Source organism: Oryctolagus cuniculus, chromosome 17 (assembly GCF_051225735.1).
Source record: "Oryctolagus cuniculus isolate XC-2025 breed Fujian yellow rabbit chromosome 17, ASM5122573v1, whole genome shotgun sequence".
Classification (NCBI taxonomy): Eukaryota; Metazoa; Chordata; class Mammalia; order Lagomorpha; family Leporidae; genus Oryctolagus; species Oryctolagus cuniculus.
Genome location: NC_142883.1, coordinates 49,233,067 through 49,251,483, shown reverse-complemented (window position 1 = coordinate 49,251,483; position 18,417 = coordinate 49,233,067). Strand labels below are relative to the sequence as shown.

The 18,417-nt window shown below is 46.7% G+C and overlaps 1 protein-coding gene across 7 annotated transcripts in view; it reads left to right on the top strand.

Moving 5' to 3' along the window:
- The window catches only part of ZZEF1 (zinc finger ZZ-type and EF-hand domain containing 1), a 131,446-nt gene that overhangs the window by 78,258 nt on the left and 34,771 nt on the right, over window positions 1-18,417 (top strand). For 3 of the 7 annotated variants that reach the window (XM_070061240.2, XM_070061245.2, XM_089318234.1), the window contains 8 exons: window positions 494-655; window positions 2,704-2,833; window positions 4,807-4,945; window positions 6,781-6,946; window positions 7,551-7,813; window positions 8,630-8,799; window positions 11,227-11,359; window positions 11,545-11,684. In XM_070061240.2, the coding sequence (XP_069917341.2) occupies window positions 494-655; window positions 2,704-2,833; window positions 4,807-4,945; window positions 6,781-6,946; window positions 7,551-7,813; window positions 8,630-8,799; window positions 11,227-11,359; window positions 11,545-11,684 (1,303 nt within the window). The remainder of the gene's footprint in view (window positions 1-493; window positions 656-2,703; window positions 2,834-4,806; window positions 4,946-6,780; window positions 6,947-7,550; window positions 7,814-8,629; window positions 8,800-11,226; window positions 11,360-11,544; window positions 11,685-18,417) is intronic. The other 4 variants (XM_070061242.2, XM_070061241.2, XM_070061244.2 and 1 more) reach the window with 3 other exon arrangements.

Sequence of the window (18,417 nt, the reverse complement as noted above, 5' to 3'; positions counted from 1 at the left end):
TTTTCTATCTGGCATGTACATTTTAAAGAGGGTGGGTGTGGGTTTATATAAGAATTTATAGCATATTATTTTCAGTTTTTGATGTATTGAGTACAGTTTTGAAACCTGCCACTTCCAGTCTTCTCCTTAGGAAGAGCAAGTGGGTTAGAGTAAACCTTAGGTCCAAAGGATCATCTGCAAATCTAAATTGTGTAACCTCGGCTTGTTTGGGGGTGCCCGACCTTGCTCTTGAGCAGGGGACTTTTACTACTGGGTCCTTTCCCACAAGGTGCCGTGTGGTAGTACTGGCAGGGTGCGAACCTTACAGAACTCATTTGTTCGGCTTTGGAAAATGTTTCCGTGGAGTCTGAGAAACTTGAAAGGAACCCAGACCAGCACTGCAGCATTCCCGCTGCTTTCCAGTTACACGCCAAGCAGACGCCTGCTCACAGGGCTCCCGTGGTCACGCTGATGACAGGCAGATTGGTGACTCTTGCCTTTGTGGCCTCTCTAGGTCTTTGCTGCCTGCCTTTTCCTGCGTTCAAACAGCCCTGCTTCATCTTTTGGATATGGGCTGGGAACCCAGTGATCTTGCCTTCTTTGTTGATATTCAGTTACCAGATCTCCTCATGAAAATGTCACAGGAGAACATAAGTGTCCATGACAGTGTGATCAGGTAAGAACGTCCTGCACTCCCACAGTAGGTGGTGAAATGCAGGAGGCATGGAGCCAGGGCTGAGGACGTAGACTCTAGGCTCACGTGGTGGGTGTCAGAGCCTGGCTTTGCCACGTACCAGCTGGGTGACTGGCAGGTAATTTAACCCCCGTGTGCCTAAGTTTACTTCTCTTTAAAGCTGGAGATAACTGTGGTACCACCTCCAAGGCTTTTGCTAAAGAACATGACAGTGAGTTGTAGTTGTAAATTTTTACAGCCAGATTTGGCACTTGGCAGTGCCACGTAAATTGGTGGTGGCGGCAATAGGAACTCTGAAGACATAGATCCCCTGCATTTTCGGACATCCTAGCCCAGCTTGCTAAATTGAAGAATCCTTTTCTGTATTTTCTGTGTTAAACTTATTTTTTTCTTAAGATTTATTTATTTATTTGAAAGGCAGAGTTATTGGGGGGGGGGGCGGCGTAGTGGGTGATGGGACAGAGAGAGAGAGAGATCTTCCAGATGGCAGCAATGGCTGGAGCTGGGGTCCCACGTGGGTGCAGGGACCCAAAGACTTGGGCCATCCTCTGCTGCTTTCCAAGGCACATTACCAGGGAGTGGCGCAGCCAGGACTCGAACCAGTGCCAGTCTGGGATACCAGTGCCACAGTTACTGGCTTTACCCACTGTGCACAGCACCGACCCCTTCTGTTACACTTGTGTATGATGGTTGCTACTGTAACCTCTTGCACATTATAAGAACTTAGTTATTAGAAGAAAAGATTCAAATTTTTTTTCTTTCCCAGTTTCTAAAAATGTATTTATTTATTTCAGAGGTAGAGAGGGCTAGCTCCTGTCCTCTGATTCCCTCCCCAAATTCCTGTACCAGCCAGGGCTGATCCGTGCTGAACGCAGGTGCCAGGAACTCAATATGGGTCTTCCACATAGGGACCCAAGTAGTTGAGCCAATAGCTGCTACATCCCAGGGTGTGCATTAACAGGAAGCTGGAGTCAATAGCTAAGCCAGAACTCAAACCCAGGCATTCTGGGATACAAGTGTCTTAACAGCTTGGACAGACACCTGGCCCCTCTTTCCAGTTTTGACAACTATCTCTCCATCCCACTCAAGTCTTCTTATCTGTTAGCCATTTGTATGTGTAGAAAAGAAAGGAGTAGAGAGAATAGGAGAAGAAGAGCAAGTGTTAAGAGAAGAAGGGAATAAATGAGTCAGCACTGGGACAGTGTGTGCACTGTCATCGAGTTAAAGCCTTCTGCTTGTTTAGCTCCCCTTAGCCAGAGCTCTGCTGTGAGAAGGTGCTGTTGGCACAGAGAGGGGAATGGCACTGGGCGGTGAGGCATCAGCATGCTGGCTCTTCAGCCGTCAGTCTGCTCAGTGTTTTAAGGTTCATCTGCACCCATGTGATGCAGTCCTCCTTGAGGGTGGAACCTCCCCCTTCCTACCAGTCTCTCCTAGCAGCTAACTCAAAGCTACGTATGAGTTGGCCTAAAACCATTTTCTTAGAATGCACAAATGAATGCGGACTTGATGGTTGGTAAATATTTTGTACTTGCTGTCAAGCAAATCCTCTTGTGTTTAAAATTTTGGTTGCTACAGCAAACTGTAAAAGGAACCCCTGAGACTGTCGGCCTGAAGCCCTTTATTAGAAATGAGGAAACTGAGGACCTGGGCTAAATAATGTGTCAAGGGCTGGCAGCAGCATGTGATACAGCTGAAGGCACAGCATCTCCTGACTCCCTTCTCATGCCAATTCACTAGGATGTGCTGAGCATGTCCAGACAAACTTGTATAAAGATCACTTTGTTTGGCTCCTGTGCTTGGCACATTGTTGGCTCACCCACCGCCAGTGGCTTCAAATGGGATTTTGCCATGTAGGTCCAGCCTTTCAAGCTCCAGTCCTTCCCCTTGGCTGTCTGCTTGGAAAGGGCTTCTCCCTTTTTATTGATCTAACAGACCATGGTCTTTTCCCCTCAGAAGTTTAAAACGTCCACTAACCAGCACTTAACTTACTGGGAAAGACTCGCTTTTCTCTCTTTATGTCCTTCTTTCAGCCAGTGGAGTGAAGAAGATGAACTTGCTGATGCCAAGCAGAATTCGGAATGGATGGATGAGTGTCAGGATGGCATGTTTGAGGCCTGGTATGAAAAAATAGCCCAGGAAGACCCAGAGAAGCAGAGGAAAGTAAGACCTCTTCACCAGTGTAATCGGAAATGATGTGCTAGGGTTTGCAGAGAGAATGCTAGGGGGCTGCCTCTGGGAGGGCTGCCAGGGGACCCGGAAGCCCCCAGAGTCTCCTCTCTTGTCTCTAGAGTCTGTTCTTTAGCCTGAGGAGCTGAGTTCTAATGTGACCACACCCGTAGCTTCCTCCCATACAGCTAGACTTGCAGAAAATGGGCTCATGGGGCTGATGTACAGTATTCTGTGGCAGTTTATTAATTTACAACAAGAACTAGAACAGCTGAAAGGCCTGAGTGTCCTTGCAGCAGCACTGTGGGAAGCCACATTTCAGCGAGGACTCTTGAGTGTGGCAGCTGCCTTATATGCCCAGAATCTGAAGTGCACAATTCAGACGTGGAAAGCACCAGGCTCAGACAGCCCACCGTGTCCTCATCCATGTTAGGTGCAGTGTCTCACGGCCACATGTGCCAGGCTCTGCTGCCTCATGTTCATTCGTGTTCTAGGTACTAGGTGTCTCCTGTGTGCCAGCACCTGTGGTGCTTGCATGGGGCACGCCAGCTGGGCCTTGGGATTCTCTCCCTCCTGTGCGTTAATATGTCATTAGCAGCCATTCTGTAGTCCTAAGGCAACTCGGCCAGTAGGCACTGGTCTGCTTCTGTAAGATGACTTACTAATTTGGATCCCTTGTTTCCAGGCCCTAAAGATCAACTTTGCTGTAGCATTTAGGTGCCTCCCAGTGAAACAGTCTGTTTGCTCCTTAACTGTCTCCCCAGAGGGTGTTCCTTTTGAAGTCCTAGGAAGCAGTCCTTTGGGACGAGCTCACAGCATCCCCTGTATTTGCAAACACTGCCATTGTCCAGCAGAGCATGCAGGCCACAAACCTGGTGTGCTTGACTCTTCCCTTTTATTGACCCCATATCCAGTCTGTCCCCAAGAATCCTCACTTCTGCCTCCTTTAAACCCCTCAGGTCTGCCCACTTCTCAGCATGCCACTTTCGGCTCAGTCCCAGCCCTTATGGCCTACAGGTCACTTTGTCGGCTTCTGTCGTGGTCAGTCTCCCTGACTCTAGTCTTACCCCCTTCAGCCCATTCTTTGTTCAACAACCACAGGAACTTTTAGAACATTAAGATCTGAGCACATTCGTTTTCTATCTATAAACAGTTGGTAGCTCCCTAGACAAACTGTGTTCTACGTACAGAATTCTTACCAAATTCTTAAACCCTTGTCTTGCCCCTATTTTTTCCCTGTGGGACTTGCTATGCTTTCTCTCTGACATGTCCTCTGCCCTAGGCTCCACCCAGCTAATACATGTTTATTTCTTAGGTCTTGCTGAGGAGTTATCTCCTTTGGAAAATCTTCCTTGACCTTTCTCATCCACATTGATAGCCACCCTCTGCATTCTCTAAGTCTCCTGAATTTGCCCATCAAAGCACTTGTTTTTTTTTTTTTTAAAGATTTTATTTATTTATTTGAAAGGCGAGTTACAAAGAGGCAAAGGCAGAGGCAGAGAGAGAAAGAGAGGTCTTCCATCCTCTGGTTCACTCCCCAGATGGCTGCAATGGCCAGAGCTGCACCGATCTGAAGCCAGGAGCCAGGAGATTCTTCTGGGTCTCCCACGTGGGTGCAGAGGCCCAAGCACTTGGGCCATCTTCTACTGCTTTCCCAGGCCATAGCAGAGAGCTGGATTGGAAGTGGAACAGCCGGGACTTGAACCGACACCCATATGGGATGCCAGCATTGCAGGCAGCGGCTTTACCCATTACGCCACAGCACCGGCTGCCCATCAAAGCACTTTTCATCTTGCATGTTTGCTTGAGGAAGTTCCCAGCTAGACATTGAGCTCACTCAGGTTCATTCCCTAGTACCAAGTACAATGCCTGAAACATGTTAAGTACCTCATGAATGATTGACTCGATTAATGAGTGATGGCCCCACAGAGAGCCTGATGGTTAATTTTGTTTGTTTCACCTTACAGATGCACATGTTTATTGCTCGCTACTGTGACCTGCTGAACGTGGACATCTCTTGTGACGGGTGTGATGAGATTGCCCCCTGGCATCGCTACCGGTGCCTGCAATGCAGTGATATGGATCTCTGCAAAACTTGCTTCCTCGGTAATTGTCATGGATTGAGTATGTTGTATCCAGAAAGTAGTATCTGTTTCTGTTTTCTGTGATACTGCCACTGTAGTAAATAAAAGTACTGCTCCATTGCATTCTCTGTTGGCAAATAGGAACCTTATCTCCTCAACTAAGTGGTGAACTGCATGGCTGTTAGCTGATAGCCTTCCATCCTGCTGGGTGTGGGCACTTGATAAACTTAGGACCAATGAATGTGCATTAACTTGAGTTTCCAAGAAATAGCTTTAGCTTCGGAATCATGGGGTGTTTCTAAGTAGTGAAATGCACACCCAGAAAACAAAGCAAACCTCAAAGATGCTTTGATACACTTGATTGTAGGTGCTGAGGTGAAGCCGATCAACAGGAGTGAATGATTGCTCTTTGTGTGGATGGCCCAGCAGTAGACACCACTCCTTCCCTAGAAACATCTCCCACATAGCAGGGAGCCTGGTCATGCCCACAGAGTGTGTTCTGGTCCAAGAGTGTGTGTGCTGAGTCATAGATAAGGTACATGTGAACTTTTCTGGGAAAGTTGAGTGCTGCCTGGGAGGTGGGATGACAGCTGGTCTTCATGGAAAGCGAGAACTGGATGATGTGAAGGAAACGCTGAGGAGAGCATCACCATGGAGGGCAGAGCCAGCCCGGGACAGCAGTGAGCACCTCCAGTGAGCTGAGACAGACCCACTTGAATGTGCTGATTGAGGGCGGCCCTACGGTAGCAGGCTGAGGACTGTGAACAGTGTACAACAGTGAGGAGTGTTTCTCACGCAGGATGCTGACATGATCGGAGCTTGTGGGAGGAAAGCTGTTCTGTCTGTCTGAGAATTTCCTGTAGGAAATCCATTGTAGTACTCACAAGTGAAAGGCCACCACAAAACACACCAAACGCCAGAGTTAAAGGGAAGGTTTATTGTTGGGTGGGGGAACCCTACAGGCTAGAGGGGGAGAGCAAAACGAGGGCCAAAAAGGAGAGGGGTTGAGAGAGAGAGGTCAAGGGAATGTGTGTGCGGGAATCAGGTCCTGTTATAGCCTTGTAGGGGGTATGGAAGTGGGAGCAGTGAATCTCATTAGGGTGGGGGTGGAGCTGAGCTTGGGCCAAGCCAGAAACAGATACTCCTAGCAAGCCAGGTTGGGCTTAGGCCCAAAGCTTACTGTGCAAGATAGCACCCAAGGCCAGAGCCTAAGATGGCTTCCTGGGCTTAGATGGTGCCACAGATAAGATGGTTGTAGTAACAACAATGACAAGAGAGCCTACGCTAGATTTGCAGCAGTGGAAAGAGAAGTGGGTCAGCAGCATCTGTGATGGGGCCTGGAGACCCGCTGGACTCGAGTGAGGTGGAGACCATGGTGCCCTTTCTCCGTCCTGATGTTTTCTCTCTCTGTGGGTCTGCAGTTGTGCAGGTTGTTTTCATCTGTGATTCTGCACTGAAGAAGTGAGGGCACAAACCTGCTGGCTCCTCAGTGCTTGCTAACAGGAATATCCAGTGGATGCTGAGGGTTGGTCAGGGGTGGGGTCTTGAGAGAAGCTCACAAGGTGGCATGGGGACCGCAACAGCAGTCGTGGTGGGAACTTCAAGTTTATTTGATCAGACCATTGCACTGTCAAATCCAGTGTCCTGTTGCCCTGAGGTTCCGTGCCTAGCATATTGTTCCTAGGCTTTGAGCCACCTGGGCAAAGCACTTCGACCTGCAGAGGATGGCTGTGGCACCTGCCTTCCTGAGCAGTCCACTGGGAGCAGCCGTGGTGTCTTGATTGGTTTGGGTTTGGAAACTAGCCTTTCTAGAAGCCCTGTGCCTCCCCTGCCTCATGCTGCTGGGTTTTCCCCTAGGTGGAGTGAAGCCAGAGGGCCATGGAGATGACCATGAGATGGTCAACATGGAGTTTACCTGTGACCACTGCCAGGGTTTGATCATAGGCCGGAGGATGAATTGCAATGTGTGTGATGACTTTGATCTTTGCTATGGATGCTATGCCACAAAGAAATACTCCTATGGGTACGTCTCAGATTGCCTGTGGTCAGGGAGCCTTTTTTCACATATTCCTTCACTTGAGAAAGGACCTTCTATTTAATTAAAAAAAAAAAAAGGAGAGAGAGAAAGTTTTTAATAATAGATAATGTTAAAAATACCCAAAAGTAGACTAGTCTGAACCCCCAGGTCCCCATTACCCAGATGTGAGAATTAGGAAGATTTGTCTTAATGTGAGCTTAGTTTATTGCTTTTTTTCTGTGTTAAAGTGTTTTAAAGCAAATTTTAGAATTTAAGTCATTTCCTTCCTACATACTTTGTATCCGTCTCTAAAACTTATGGGCATCTTCTCACATGACCAAAATACTGTTACCATACTTTGCAAATATCGCAGTCAGGAATTCTTCTGTCACCTGGTTTCCATAGACAGTCTTCTGGGGTTGTGAAATCCTGAAATGGTAAGGCCAGTGTCTGTATTTGTTCTGTTTTAGGGGAGAGGCCCATACATACTCTGTTTAAATTTTCAGTACCCACAGCCTAGAGGTGACTAGTGCCAGCTCCCCTGAGGCCCTGGCTCTTTGTTGGAGCCTCAAAAATTCTTACAGCCTTGAAAAACATCTTGCCTTTGCAGCCATTTGCCTACCCACAGCATCACGGCCTACCCGATGGTGACCATCCGGATCAGCGACCGGCAGAGGCTCATCCAGCCCTACATCCACAACTACTCCTGGCTGCTCTTCGCTGCTCTGGCGCTCTACAGTGCCCACTTGGCCGGTACAGAGGATGTGGACGGGGAGAAGCTGGCTCCCGAGGCCCGCAGCAGCGCCGCCACCCTGCGGAGCCAGTGCATGAAGCTCGTCGGGGACTGTCTGATGAAGGCTCACCAGGGAAAAGGTGACCGCTGCTCAGGCGCAGAGACCAAAGCAGCCCTCAGCTGCTGGTGCAGGCCGCGCTCTGGCAGGAGTGCATTCTGCACTCGGTTCCAGTCTTCCATAGGAGGCTCACCCTAGTGTGGAACTTCATTTTCAGTTCCCAGATTCATTTGAGAGAAATGTTGCCATTTAGTTTCTCTAGATGTGTATGAAGATGTAAAAAATTAATAATTAAAACTCTTTATCTGTGGGTAGAGTTTGTAATTTACCAAACTGTGCTGAAAGAATGCAGACTTTTTTTTTAGCCTGGAGTGCAAATCTGCTTCCATACAGCTGTATTCTAGATGACAGCTGTTTACAAGTAAAATAGCCTCACTAAATATCTAGATGATGCGGCCTTCACTGAGGGGTGCCAGGAAGAAAGTGATGTGAATGCTGAATTTCTCTCAAACAATTCTAGTTAACCACAGGGAATGGGACTTGTGTTACATAGCAGGCAGATAATACCAGTGCTTGAGGGAGATTTTGTGATTCACTTGCCTAGGGGCATTTAGGAATCTAGTTGCACGGGGCTATCAAGTTGCAGTGTGTATTATTTTTTAAGTAGACAATCCTGTTACATCTTTTGTCTTCTGTTATTAATTTAGTGCAGATATCCCTCATCATCCAGACTTTCTCTGTCTAAGATCTGGAGTGTGGTGCTCTAGTGCTCTTGGGTTTGGTACATGAAGAACTCAGCTATCTATTTCCAAATAGTAGCAATGTGCTTTGTAGCATTTGCAAGAAATAGCCCTCGTTATGAAACTTGTAACCGTGTTCTCATTTGCCTCTCCTGTAGGTCTTAAAGCTCTAGCTCTTCTTGGTATATTGCCAGATGGCAACTCTGCCCCAGAACATCAGGCCCCGGCGGTCCCTGGGCCCTGCTGCATATCAGAGGAGCCGCTGCCAAAGAAGGGGACGCGGGCGGCTGAGGAGCCACCAGAGGCAAACCCTTGCGTGCGTTGCCATGTAAATCACTCGTTTATTAGGCACAGTCATAGGTTGAATGCTAAGAGAGCTGATCACCTCGGGCAGCATGGCAGAGTAGCTGAGGCACGGACCCTTGACCCGGCTGCAAAGGCTTCAGATCCCTGCTCTGTCAGACCTCTTTCAGTCACTCTGCTTCCATTTTCCACCTGTAAGCTGGGGATAGTAATGATAATGATACCTGGAGTGGGGTTGCTGTGAGAAGCCACATACCTTACACCCTGAAGAAGCACGTGGAATGTGCTTAGAACAGAGTGCGTGTGTGGTAAGCTCCACACCAGTGTTAGCTACCTCCATGAACTTGCCTCCTGTTGATTTTTTTCCCCCTGTAAAGATGAACAAGATGATGCACTTAAATAGATTGGTTCCCAGCTCTTATTGAACCCTGTATATGAATGGCTGTTTTTCTATCCAGTCAACAAGTAGGTGATACTGGAAACTGCCAAGTAAACAGAGCGGTTTATGTAGAGCAGTATGAACGGAAGAGGTGTTCTGGGTCCAGGTGTAACCTGTGGATACTGAAGACTGTTTTGTGGACAAGCACAGCATTGCTTCTGTTAGGTGCCTCCAAAGCTTGGTTTCACACTGGGAATGCTCCCGGCTTTGTCTCAGGAGCCATACATGTTTCTGTCCTCTGTCTCCGATAGGTTGCTAGCTCAGAGATTCCCCCGTTTGTTTATAGCTCACTGGATCCCATTGTCAGGTAGAGGGAGACAGAAGCAAAGATGGCTGGCAAAAACGTGGGCATTTCTTGTAGCTTCATTCAGCCGAGAGCCAGCAGAAGACAGGCCATGTCATGCCTGTATCAAGTGTCAGTACTGCTGACCCTCGAGCCTGTTCTGCAGGCAGTCTCACTACCCCCGATGACGATGGGAAAGAGCAAATGTGTCCAGGGAGACGGGTGAATCAGCAGTCTTCACCTCTGAGGCTGGGAGCATGTGTGACTGCTTCTGAACTCTCAGCACCTGTGGCGCGCCATCTCTGAGCACTGTGCTCCACATTCATCAGTTTCCTCATTTGCATAAGAGGGTCTCATGGATTTTTTTTTAATTCAGTGGATTAAAGTCTCTTGCTTTTCATTATTCATTCGAATACTCATGTTGCCCCATGTTTGGCCAGTGGGAATCCTCTCACCTGCCTTTTACATCCTTGTGTTATGTCACGACTATCCTCAGAACACTTCCTTCATTCTTTATGCAGAACGATGTTTCAGGACTGACCTAGGTCTGAGGACTGGGAGGAGACTTTTCCAAGGAGCCCTCAGGGCGTTATTTTATTCTTGAGCTGTTGCCACTTTTTGGGTTCCCTTCTCATCAGCAGTGGAGGGAACCAAGGACTTTTGTGTGTGTCTCAGTCTCCATGCAGTTACCAGCGCCATCCCCACAGCAGAATGAAGTGTTGCCACTGTGAGGAGCCCCTAGGGCTAAATTCCTCTGGGGCCCTAAGTGCCTTGTTCCTGAGTTCTCCCTTGTTTTTTGAGTTCTCCTAGTCAATCCCAGGCCCTAAGAAGAGTGTGTCTACCCCTTTTCTCCATCCAGGGACTAGGGGTATTCTGTTTTAAACTACCGAGAAACCGATCTTAGCCAGGGGCATCAGCTAGAAGATTCTGTCTGCAGTGACCTCGGCCAGTTAAAGAGTCCCCCTTGGATACCAGAAGGTGCCACTTCAGTGACCCTGTAAAGTCTTGTGTTAACAGGAAAGCAGATAGAGACTAGTTATTTGCCAGAGCTTTGGAATTGTCTTCACGGAGTACCACACGGCGTGAAGAGTCCATTTCAGAGGGTACGCTTTGAACTGGCAAGAGCCTCTCCCATTCTCAGCCCCCCTCAGGACAATCTTAGAGCCCCCTTTTTCTCAGGAGGAGGTTGAGTGTGAGATCAGTGTGGAAGCCGGAGGGCGCAGTACCTCCTCCCGGGGAGTTCCTGTTGTGTAACACTCCACCTTTGGCTCCAAGGAGCTGAGTTTGACTTTCCCAGGCCTGGAGCCGGAGGACTTCCCCAGTGACTTAGATAAGCTGTGAGGCAAGAGGGCAAAGTGCCCCGAAGGCCGAAGGCCGGGAGTACAGGATCCTGGCTGTTGCAGGCCATTTGAGGGAGTGAACTGGAGCATGAGGTCTCTGTCTTTCTGTTTCTCTGCCTCTCAAATAATTTTTTTAAAATAATTCATTGCTTCTCAGCCTTTTGGCTAAGATCAAGTGTAAAATAATTACCGCAGTATACAGGAAGGAAATTGGACAACCTTGTTTTAAAGTATAGCTTATCATAAGAAACAAGTGGCATTTTCTAATGAAATTCAAAAGTTTTTGGCCTATGGAGACTGGCTAATAACTTTATAATGTTATAATATTAATGGACTAAACTTTTGTCTTAAGAAACCTTAATTCTTTTACACTTAACGTTCTGTTTCTAGGGGGAAGAAGCCTTTTGTAAGGAAGTCAGCCCTTCAGGTGACAAGCAGAGAGCCAAGGCAGGTGAGGATGCGTCCTTAACGGCCCAGACTTCAGACTCGCCTGCAAATGCTGGCCCACCTGCAGGACTTCCAGGTAAAGGCTGCCCCTGCCAGTAGGGATCAGGCGGACCTCCTTGAGAAAGGCGCATCTGCACAAAGGCAGGTGTTTAGGTCCCAGCTTGATTCTGTGCAGGCACAGGGACAGTGACTTACTTGCCTCTTTGTATATGTAGAACTAGGAGTGTTCTGGTTCTAAAAGTTTGGTGTTTTACAACTCAGATACAGAAAATGCAGAAGCATCATCTCAGAAGCCAATAGAGGAGAAGGCAGTGACTCCACACCCTGAGCAAGTGTTTGCTGAGTGCTCCCAGAAGAGGATTTTGGGATTACTAGCAGCCATGTTACCGCCCTTAAAGTCGGTAAGAGAGATGATGGGTTTGGTGTCATGCATAGAAAAAAAGTTTGGAAAGCATTGTTGGAAACAAACTAAACAGTTGTATCTGTATCCCTGAGGGTAGGATCTTGAAGTTATTTCCTTCTTTGACCCTCTCTATCTTTTGTAAATACGTACATTATGATTTATTTTTAATTATTTTGAGCATTTTTTATCTTTTTATTTTGAGAAGTTTTTTTAAAAATATTTATTTATTTATTTGAAAGGCAGCATTACAGAGATAGAAAGAGATGTGAAAGGGACAGAAAGAAAACTATTCCATGTGCTGGTTCACTCCTCAAATGGCCCCAACAGCTGGGGTTGGGCCCACCTGAAGCCAGAGGCTGAAACTCCACCCTGGTTATACATATAGGTGGTAGGGACCCAAGCACCTGGGCTGCTTCTGCTGCTTTCCTGGGCACATTATCAGGAAGATGGATTGGAAATGGAGAAACCAGGACTCAAACTGCCTCTCAACATGGAATGCTGGCTTCTCAGGCAGGGGTTGAACTTGCTGCTCCTCAACACCAGCCCCTATTTTTAAAAGTTTTAAGCTCATAGAAAACTTGAACAGTGAGTGAAGATCTTCACCTAGATTCATCTTATTTTGCTTCATCTTTACTTAATAAATCTGCCTTTTAAAGTTTATTTATTTACTTATTTGAGAAACAGAGATAGATCTTGCATTCGCTGGTTTATACCCCAAAGACTTGCAGTGGCCTCAGCTGCATCAGGCTGAAGCTGGATGGCAGGGACCCACTATCTGCTGCCTCACAGGGTGCACATTAGCAGGGAGCTAGAGTGGAGAGTGGAGCCAGGACCTGAACCCAGGGATTCTGCTGTGGGGTACGGGCATCCTAACTATGGCTTAACTGCTAGACCGCATACCTGCTCCTAGATTTTTAATAAGTTGAAACCATTATTAACACTTTACGCTTAGTACTTCAACATGTGTCTCCTAAAAGTATATTTTTTCTGTACAACCACAATCATTATCATACTTAAATAATGTAAAAATTTAATATTGGTGTAATAATTTGTTTTATATGTGTGTAGCCTATATACTGATTTTCCCAATTATCCCCCAAGCCTTAAAAAAAAGTCAGGATACACTTGGGAACTGCATTGCATTTAGATGTCATGCTCATTTAGTTTCCTTTTTTTTTTTTTTTTTTTTTTGACAGGCAGAGTGGACAGTGAGAGAGAGAGACAGAGAGAGAAAGGTCTTCCTTTGCCGTTGGTTCACCCTCCAATGGCCGCCGCTGCAGCCGGCGCACCGCGCTGATCCGATGGCAGGAGCCAGGAGCCAGGTGCTTTTCCTGGTCTCCCATGGGGTGCAGGGCCCAAGCACCTGGGCCATCCTCCACTGCACTCCCTGGCCATAGCAGAGAGCTGGCCTGGAAGAGGGGCAACCGGGACAGAATCCGGCACCCCAACCGGGACTAGAACCCGGTGTGCCGGCGCCGCAAGGCGGAGGATTAGCCTATTGAGCCACGGCGCCGGCCTAGTTTCCTTTAATCTACTTTCCTTACCTTTTTTTTAAAATAACTTTTATGGGCTGGCGCCGCGGCTCACTAGGCTAATCCTCCGCCTAGCGGCGCCGGCACACTGGGTTCTAGTCCCGGTTGGGGCGCCGGATTCTGTCCCAGTTGCCCCTCTTCCAAGCCAGCCCTCTGCTGTGCCAGGGAGTGCAGTGGAGGATGGCCCAGGTGCTTGGGCCCTGCACCCCATGGGAGACCAGGAAAAGCACCTGGCTCCTGGCTCCTGCCATCGGATCAGCGCGGTGCGCTGGCCACAGCGGCCATTGGAGGGTGAACCAACGGCAAAGGAAGACCTTTCTCTCTGTCTCTCTCTCTCACTGTCCACTCTGCCTGTCAAAAAAAATAAATAAATAAAATAACTTTTATGACATTGACACCTTTAAATAATCTAGATAGTTTACTTAAGTCTTCATTATCCCCCCCCCTTTTTGTAGTTTTCTGGGCTATTTATGCTTTTTTTTTTTTTTTAGGATTAATTTTATTTGGAAAAGTTACAGAGAGGGAGAGGCATAGGCATAGGCAGAGAGAGAGAGAGAGATCTTCCATCTGCTGGTTTACTCCCCAGATGGCCACAATGACCAGTGCCTGGCCAGGCGAAAGCCAGGAGCCAGGAGCTTCATCCCTGCCTCCCACATGTGTGCTGGGACACAAGCATTTGAGCCATCCTCTACTGCTTTCCCAGGTGCATTAACAGGGAACTGGATTGGAAGTGGAGCAGCCAGGACTCGAATCTGTGTCCATATGCGATGGCAGCACAGCAGGTGGTGGCTTTACCCTCTATGCCACAGTGCCAGCCCCTACATATTTTCTATATAAATTTATTTTATTTTATTTATTTATTTATTTATTTATTTTTTTGACAGGCAGAGTGGACAGTGAGAGAGAGAGACAGAGAGAAAGGTCTTCCTTTGCTGTTGGTTCACCCTCCAACGGCCGCCGCGGCCAGCACGCTGCGGCCGGCGTACCACGCTGATCCGAAGGCAGGAGCCAGGTGCTTCTCCTGGTCTCCCATGGGGTGCAGGGCCCAAGCACTTAGGCCATCCTCCACTGCACTCCCTGGCCACAGCAGAGAGCTGGCCTGGAAGAGGAGCAACCGGGACAGAATCCGGTGCCCCGACCGGGACTAGAACCTGGTGTGCCAGCGCCACAAGGCGGAGGATTAGCCTAGTGAGCCACCGCGCCGGCCCTATATAAATTTTTATATCATGTTTATCCCATTAAAGAAAAGATCCTATTAACTTTTCATTGGTCTGGAGTCAAATTTATATATTAGTTTAGGGATAGCTGACATCTTTCCATCGGTCTCCTGTCTTTTTTCCAGTAAACAGAGGAAACAGAGCCAGCAGGATACTGAAACAGAATTTCCCAAGCTGCCAGGCCTTTGAGGAAGAGTGGTTGCCCCAGAATCTAACGTCTAATTCTCAAATCTCTGGATCCAAGGACTTCTTTAGCAGTTTGTCCAGAGATGCTCAGACTCAAGGGAATGAACATTTGCATGGGAGTTGGAGCTTGCTTATAACTCTGTCCTAGTTCACAGGGGTTGGTGTCTGGCAGGATAATCGGTATGTTCTCCTTGTGTGTGTGTAAATCTGTCCAGTCCACATGTGGCTCTGTCATCAGCAGCCTCAGACTCAGGACAGCACAGTCACCACTGTGGTCTTTGCCCTCCTTTGCCAACCTTTGAAGACTATGAGCAAGCACCTCATCTAAGCTTGCTTCTGTGCTAAGAGCCAGGACTGATTTCTGCTGACTCTGGCTTGATGTGGATGAGAGCTGCTCCTCCTCCACATCTCACTGGGCTGCACACTGAGGAAGCCATCTCTAGCTGAGGCCTTTCTGCAACTGGTTATTCATTCTAAGAGTGATATCTTTATTTAAAAAGAAAAGAAGATCAGGGCCTGTGCTTTGGCTTAGCAGGAAAAGCTGCCGTCTGTAGGGCTGATAGCTCATATGGGCACCAGTTCAAGTCCTGGCTGTTCCACTTCCGATCCAGCTCTCTGCTGATGGCCTGGGAAAGCAGTAGAAGATGGCCCAAGTCCTTGGGTCCCTACACCCACATGGCAGACCTGGGAGAAGCTCCAGGCTTCTAGCTTCAGATAGGCCTAGCCTCAGCCGTTAGGGCCATTTGGGGAGTGAACCAGCAGATGGAAGACTTTCTCTCTCTCTCTCTGCAACTCTGCCTTTCAAATAAATAAAATAAAAGATTTATTACAGAGAGCGAGCAAGAGACACAGAGATCTTTTATCCAATGGTTCACTTTCCAGATAGCTTCAACAGCCAGTGCTGGGCCAAGCTGAAGCCAGGAGCCAGGAGCTTTATCCAGGTCTCCTACGTGGGTAGCAGGGGTCCAAACACTTAGGCTGTCTTCCACTGCTTTTCTCAGGGCATTAGCAGGGAGCTGGATCAGAAGTGGAGCAGCCAGGACTGGAACCAGTGTTCATATGGAATGCTGGCATCACAGGCAGCAAGTTTGCCTGCCACGCCACACCACCAGCCGCAAGAGTGATCTTTTTCTAAGCTGATCTTAGCTTTGTTCTGACCAGCTGTGCTTGTTCACATAGTATACTTCTTATGAGGTGGGCTAGTTAAGTGCTCTATGCCCTCAACCCTGGCCTACTCCATATACATTCTTCCGTGTCACTTAGCAAGTGCTCCTACTTTTTCTAATGGTTTATGTAGTCTGTATAGTACTTATTATCTAATTGTAGTTGTAGTTAAATATTTTCCATTTATTTCCTCTCAATTAAGTGTGTAACCTTTTTGCCTTTTCTCTCAAACCAGATGAGACTTTTAGCATGCTTTTAGTTTTACTCATCTAATCCAAAATATTCAAGTTAGCCATCATTTTAGCTCCACATGGTCTGTTTGGTTTGTTGATTGTTTTGAGAGTTTTTTACTTTATTGTTTAGATTTTTCATCTTTTATTTTCTGTAGAATTTTGGAACCACATTAGAATTAATTGTGATAGTTATTGTTTTGATTGCACATTATTGGTATTGGCTACTGTTTCTTCCTCTATAGGTAATAAATGAATTCATAATGACCAGATTATTTATCTTAATTCATTTTTTGTCTTACTAGGATACTTCCTCAATATTTTTTTCCAAAAGCTTAAGTCTTTTTTCCCTCTCCCCTGTGAAGATAACGTGGGCATAAAATTATAGAGACCCAGCCTTTTCCCCTCCAAACCCCTGGTCTCCTGCCATTTAGAGGAACTGATGAGAAGCCCAGCAGCAAGATGACGTAAACTGATCTCTTTTTCCTAAAAGGTTTCTTCCTTAGAGTGCAGTTATCCATCAGGCCATTTAAAGTAGCTGTTCTCTTGCTGTGTACCTTCTTAGCATGGTCTTGCTCTTCTGCTGAGCTGAGCTTGGGGAGCATCTCCTGTCGTTTGACTTTGCTGCTCTTTCACCCATTTGCATCTCCTGCAGTGCAGAGTGGATTTCCTGCGTCCACCCTCTGCTTGCCTTCAGTTTGCTCACACTTTACATCTTGACATACAGCATCTTTTGTTTGAGAGAATTCTGTAAGTTGATTTGTTGAAATCACCACTGTGGTGGCTATTCTCTCCCCCCTGCTAAGCTTTTATTATTATTATTATTATTATTATTATTTTAAGTGAGCCATCTTTATTTTATTCAGCTTTTAAAATGTATATGCCACTCTTGGCTTTTTTTGTTGATTTGTTTATTTTTCCTAAACAGACAACTGGGAAGACATGTTATTATTTTAGTGTAAAAAGTACTTACATAGACTTGTATTTAGAATATATAAAGAACTATTACAATCCAATAATACAAAGATTTCTGTCTCCATAGATTGGTTTCGCCTGTTTTTAAACTTTTTATGTCAATGGACTACATTGTACTCCATCTCTGTCTGTGCATTTGCTACTCTGATGCATTTCCTGTGAGCATACTCTAATTTTCAAGTTCACTTTACTGTTCTTGGGTATGTGAGTAATTTCCACTTTGGAGCCGCTCCACACAGTGCTGTGCATGTCACTTGGCGAACAGAAGGGCACAGAGCAAGCTTGTGCTAGCAAGGTTTTCCTTGGAGCAGTTTACACTCCCACAGCACCATCTGAAAACTCATTTGTTCCATACCCTCTCTAATTTTGAAACAATTACAGACTTACACAAAAGTTGGACAAATTAGTACTTAGACCCAGTTCAAGTTTTACCAAGTTAACTCCAAAAATGTCTTAAAGCAAGAGCATCAGAATTAATATGTAGCATTTTGTTGTCTTGCCCTTTTAGTCTCCTCTAACCTTCACCAGTTTATCTTTTCTTAGTTTTTGAGACCTTGTCACTTGAAGATTTCAGGCCTTTGGGTTTGTTGGGAGTCTCCCCTTGATTAGATTCGGGTTTTGTGTCTTGGGCAGGAATGTGACAGAGCAGTGATGCCTTCTCCTTGCAGCCTATCAAGCAAAACACAGTTTCGCCTCATTTCATGACTGGCTGCGTCCACTCTGGTCACTTAAGTGGTGTCAGACTTTTCCAATGCAGTCTCTTTGTTACTAGTAAATATTTAGTTGGGAGAGTCCTTGAAACTACATGAATATCCTGTTTCTCATAACTAATAATTTACTTATTTATCAGAATGGGTACATGATTTCCTATTTTATTCATTTGGTTATAATCCACTATTCAGATTACTTATTTCAATGCCTAAATTAACCTGGATTTGGCTAGGGAAGCCCAACCAGGCTGACTTCTATGGCCGTGTGATGTATCCGCATCATCTTTTTTTTTTTTTTTTTTTTTAAGATTTATTTATTTACTTGAAAATCAGAGTTACACAGAGAGAGAAGGAGAGGCAGAGAGAGAGAGGTCTTCCATCCTTTTGTTTACTCCCCAGTTGGCCACAACAGCCGGAGCTGTGCTGATCCGAAGCCAGGAGCCAGGAGCTTCTTCTAGGTCTCCCACGTGGGTGCTGGGCCCAAAAACTTGGGCCATCTTCTACTGCTTTCCTAGGCCATAGCAGAGAGCTGGATCAGAAGTGGAGTAACCAGGACTCAAACTCGCACCCATAAGGGCTGCCGGCACTGCAGGCTGCCGCTTTACCCAATACGCCACAGTGCCGGCTCCTCCTCATCATTTTTTTAACCTTCCCTTGTTTTCTGGCATAAGATGTTTCCTTGAACTCTCCCTCTTTTAGCCCCAGACTCCATCATTT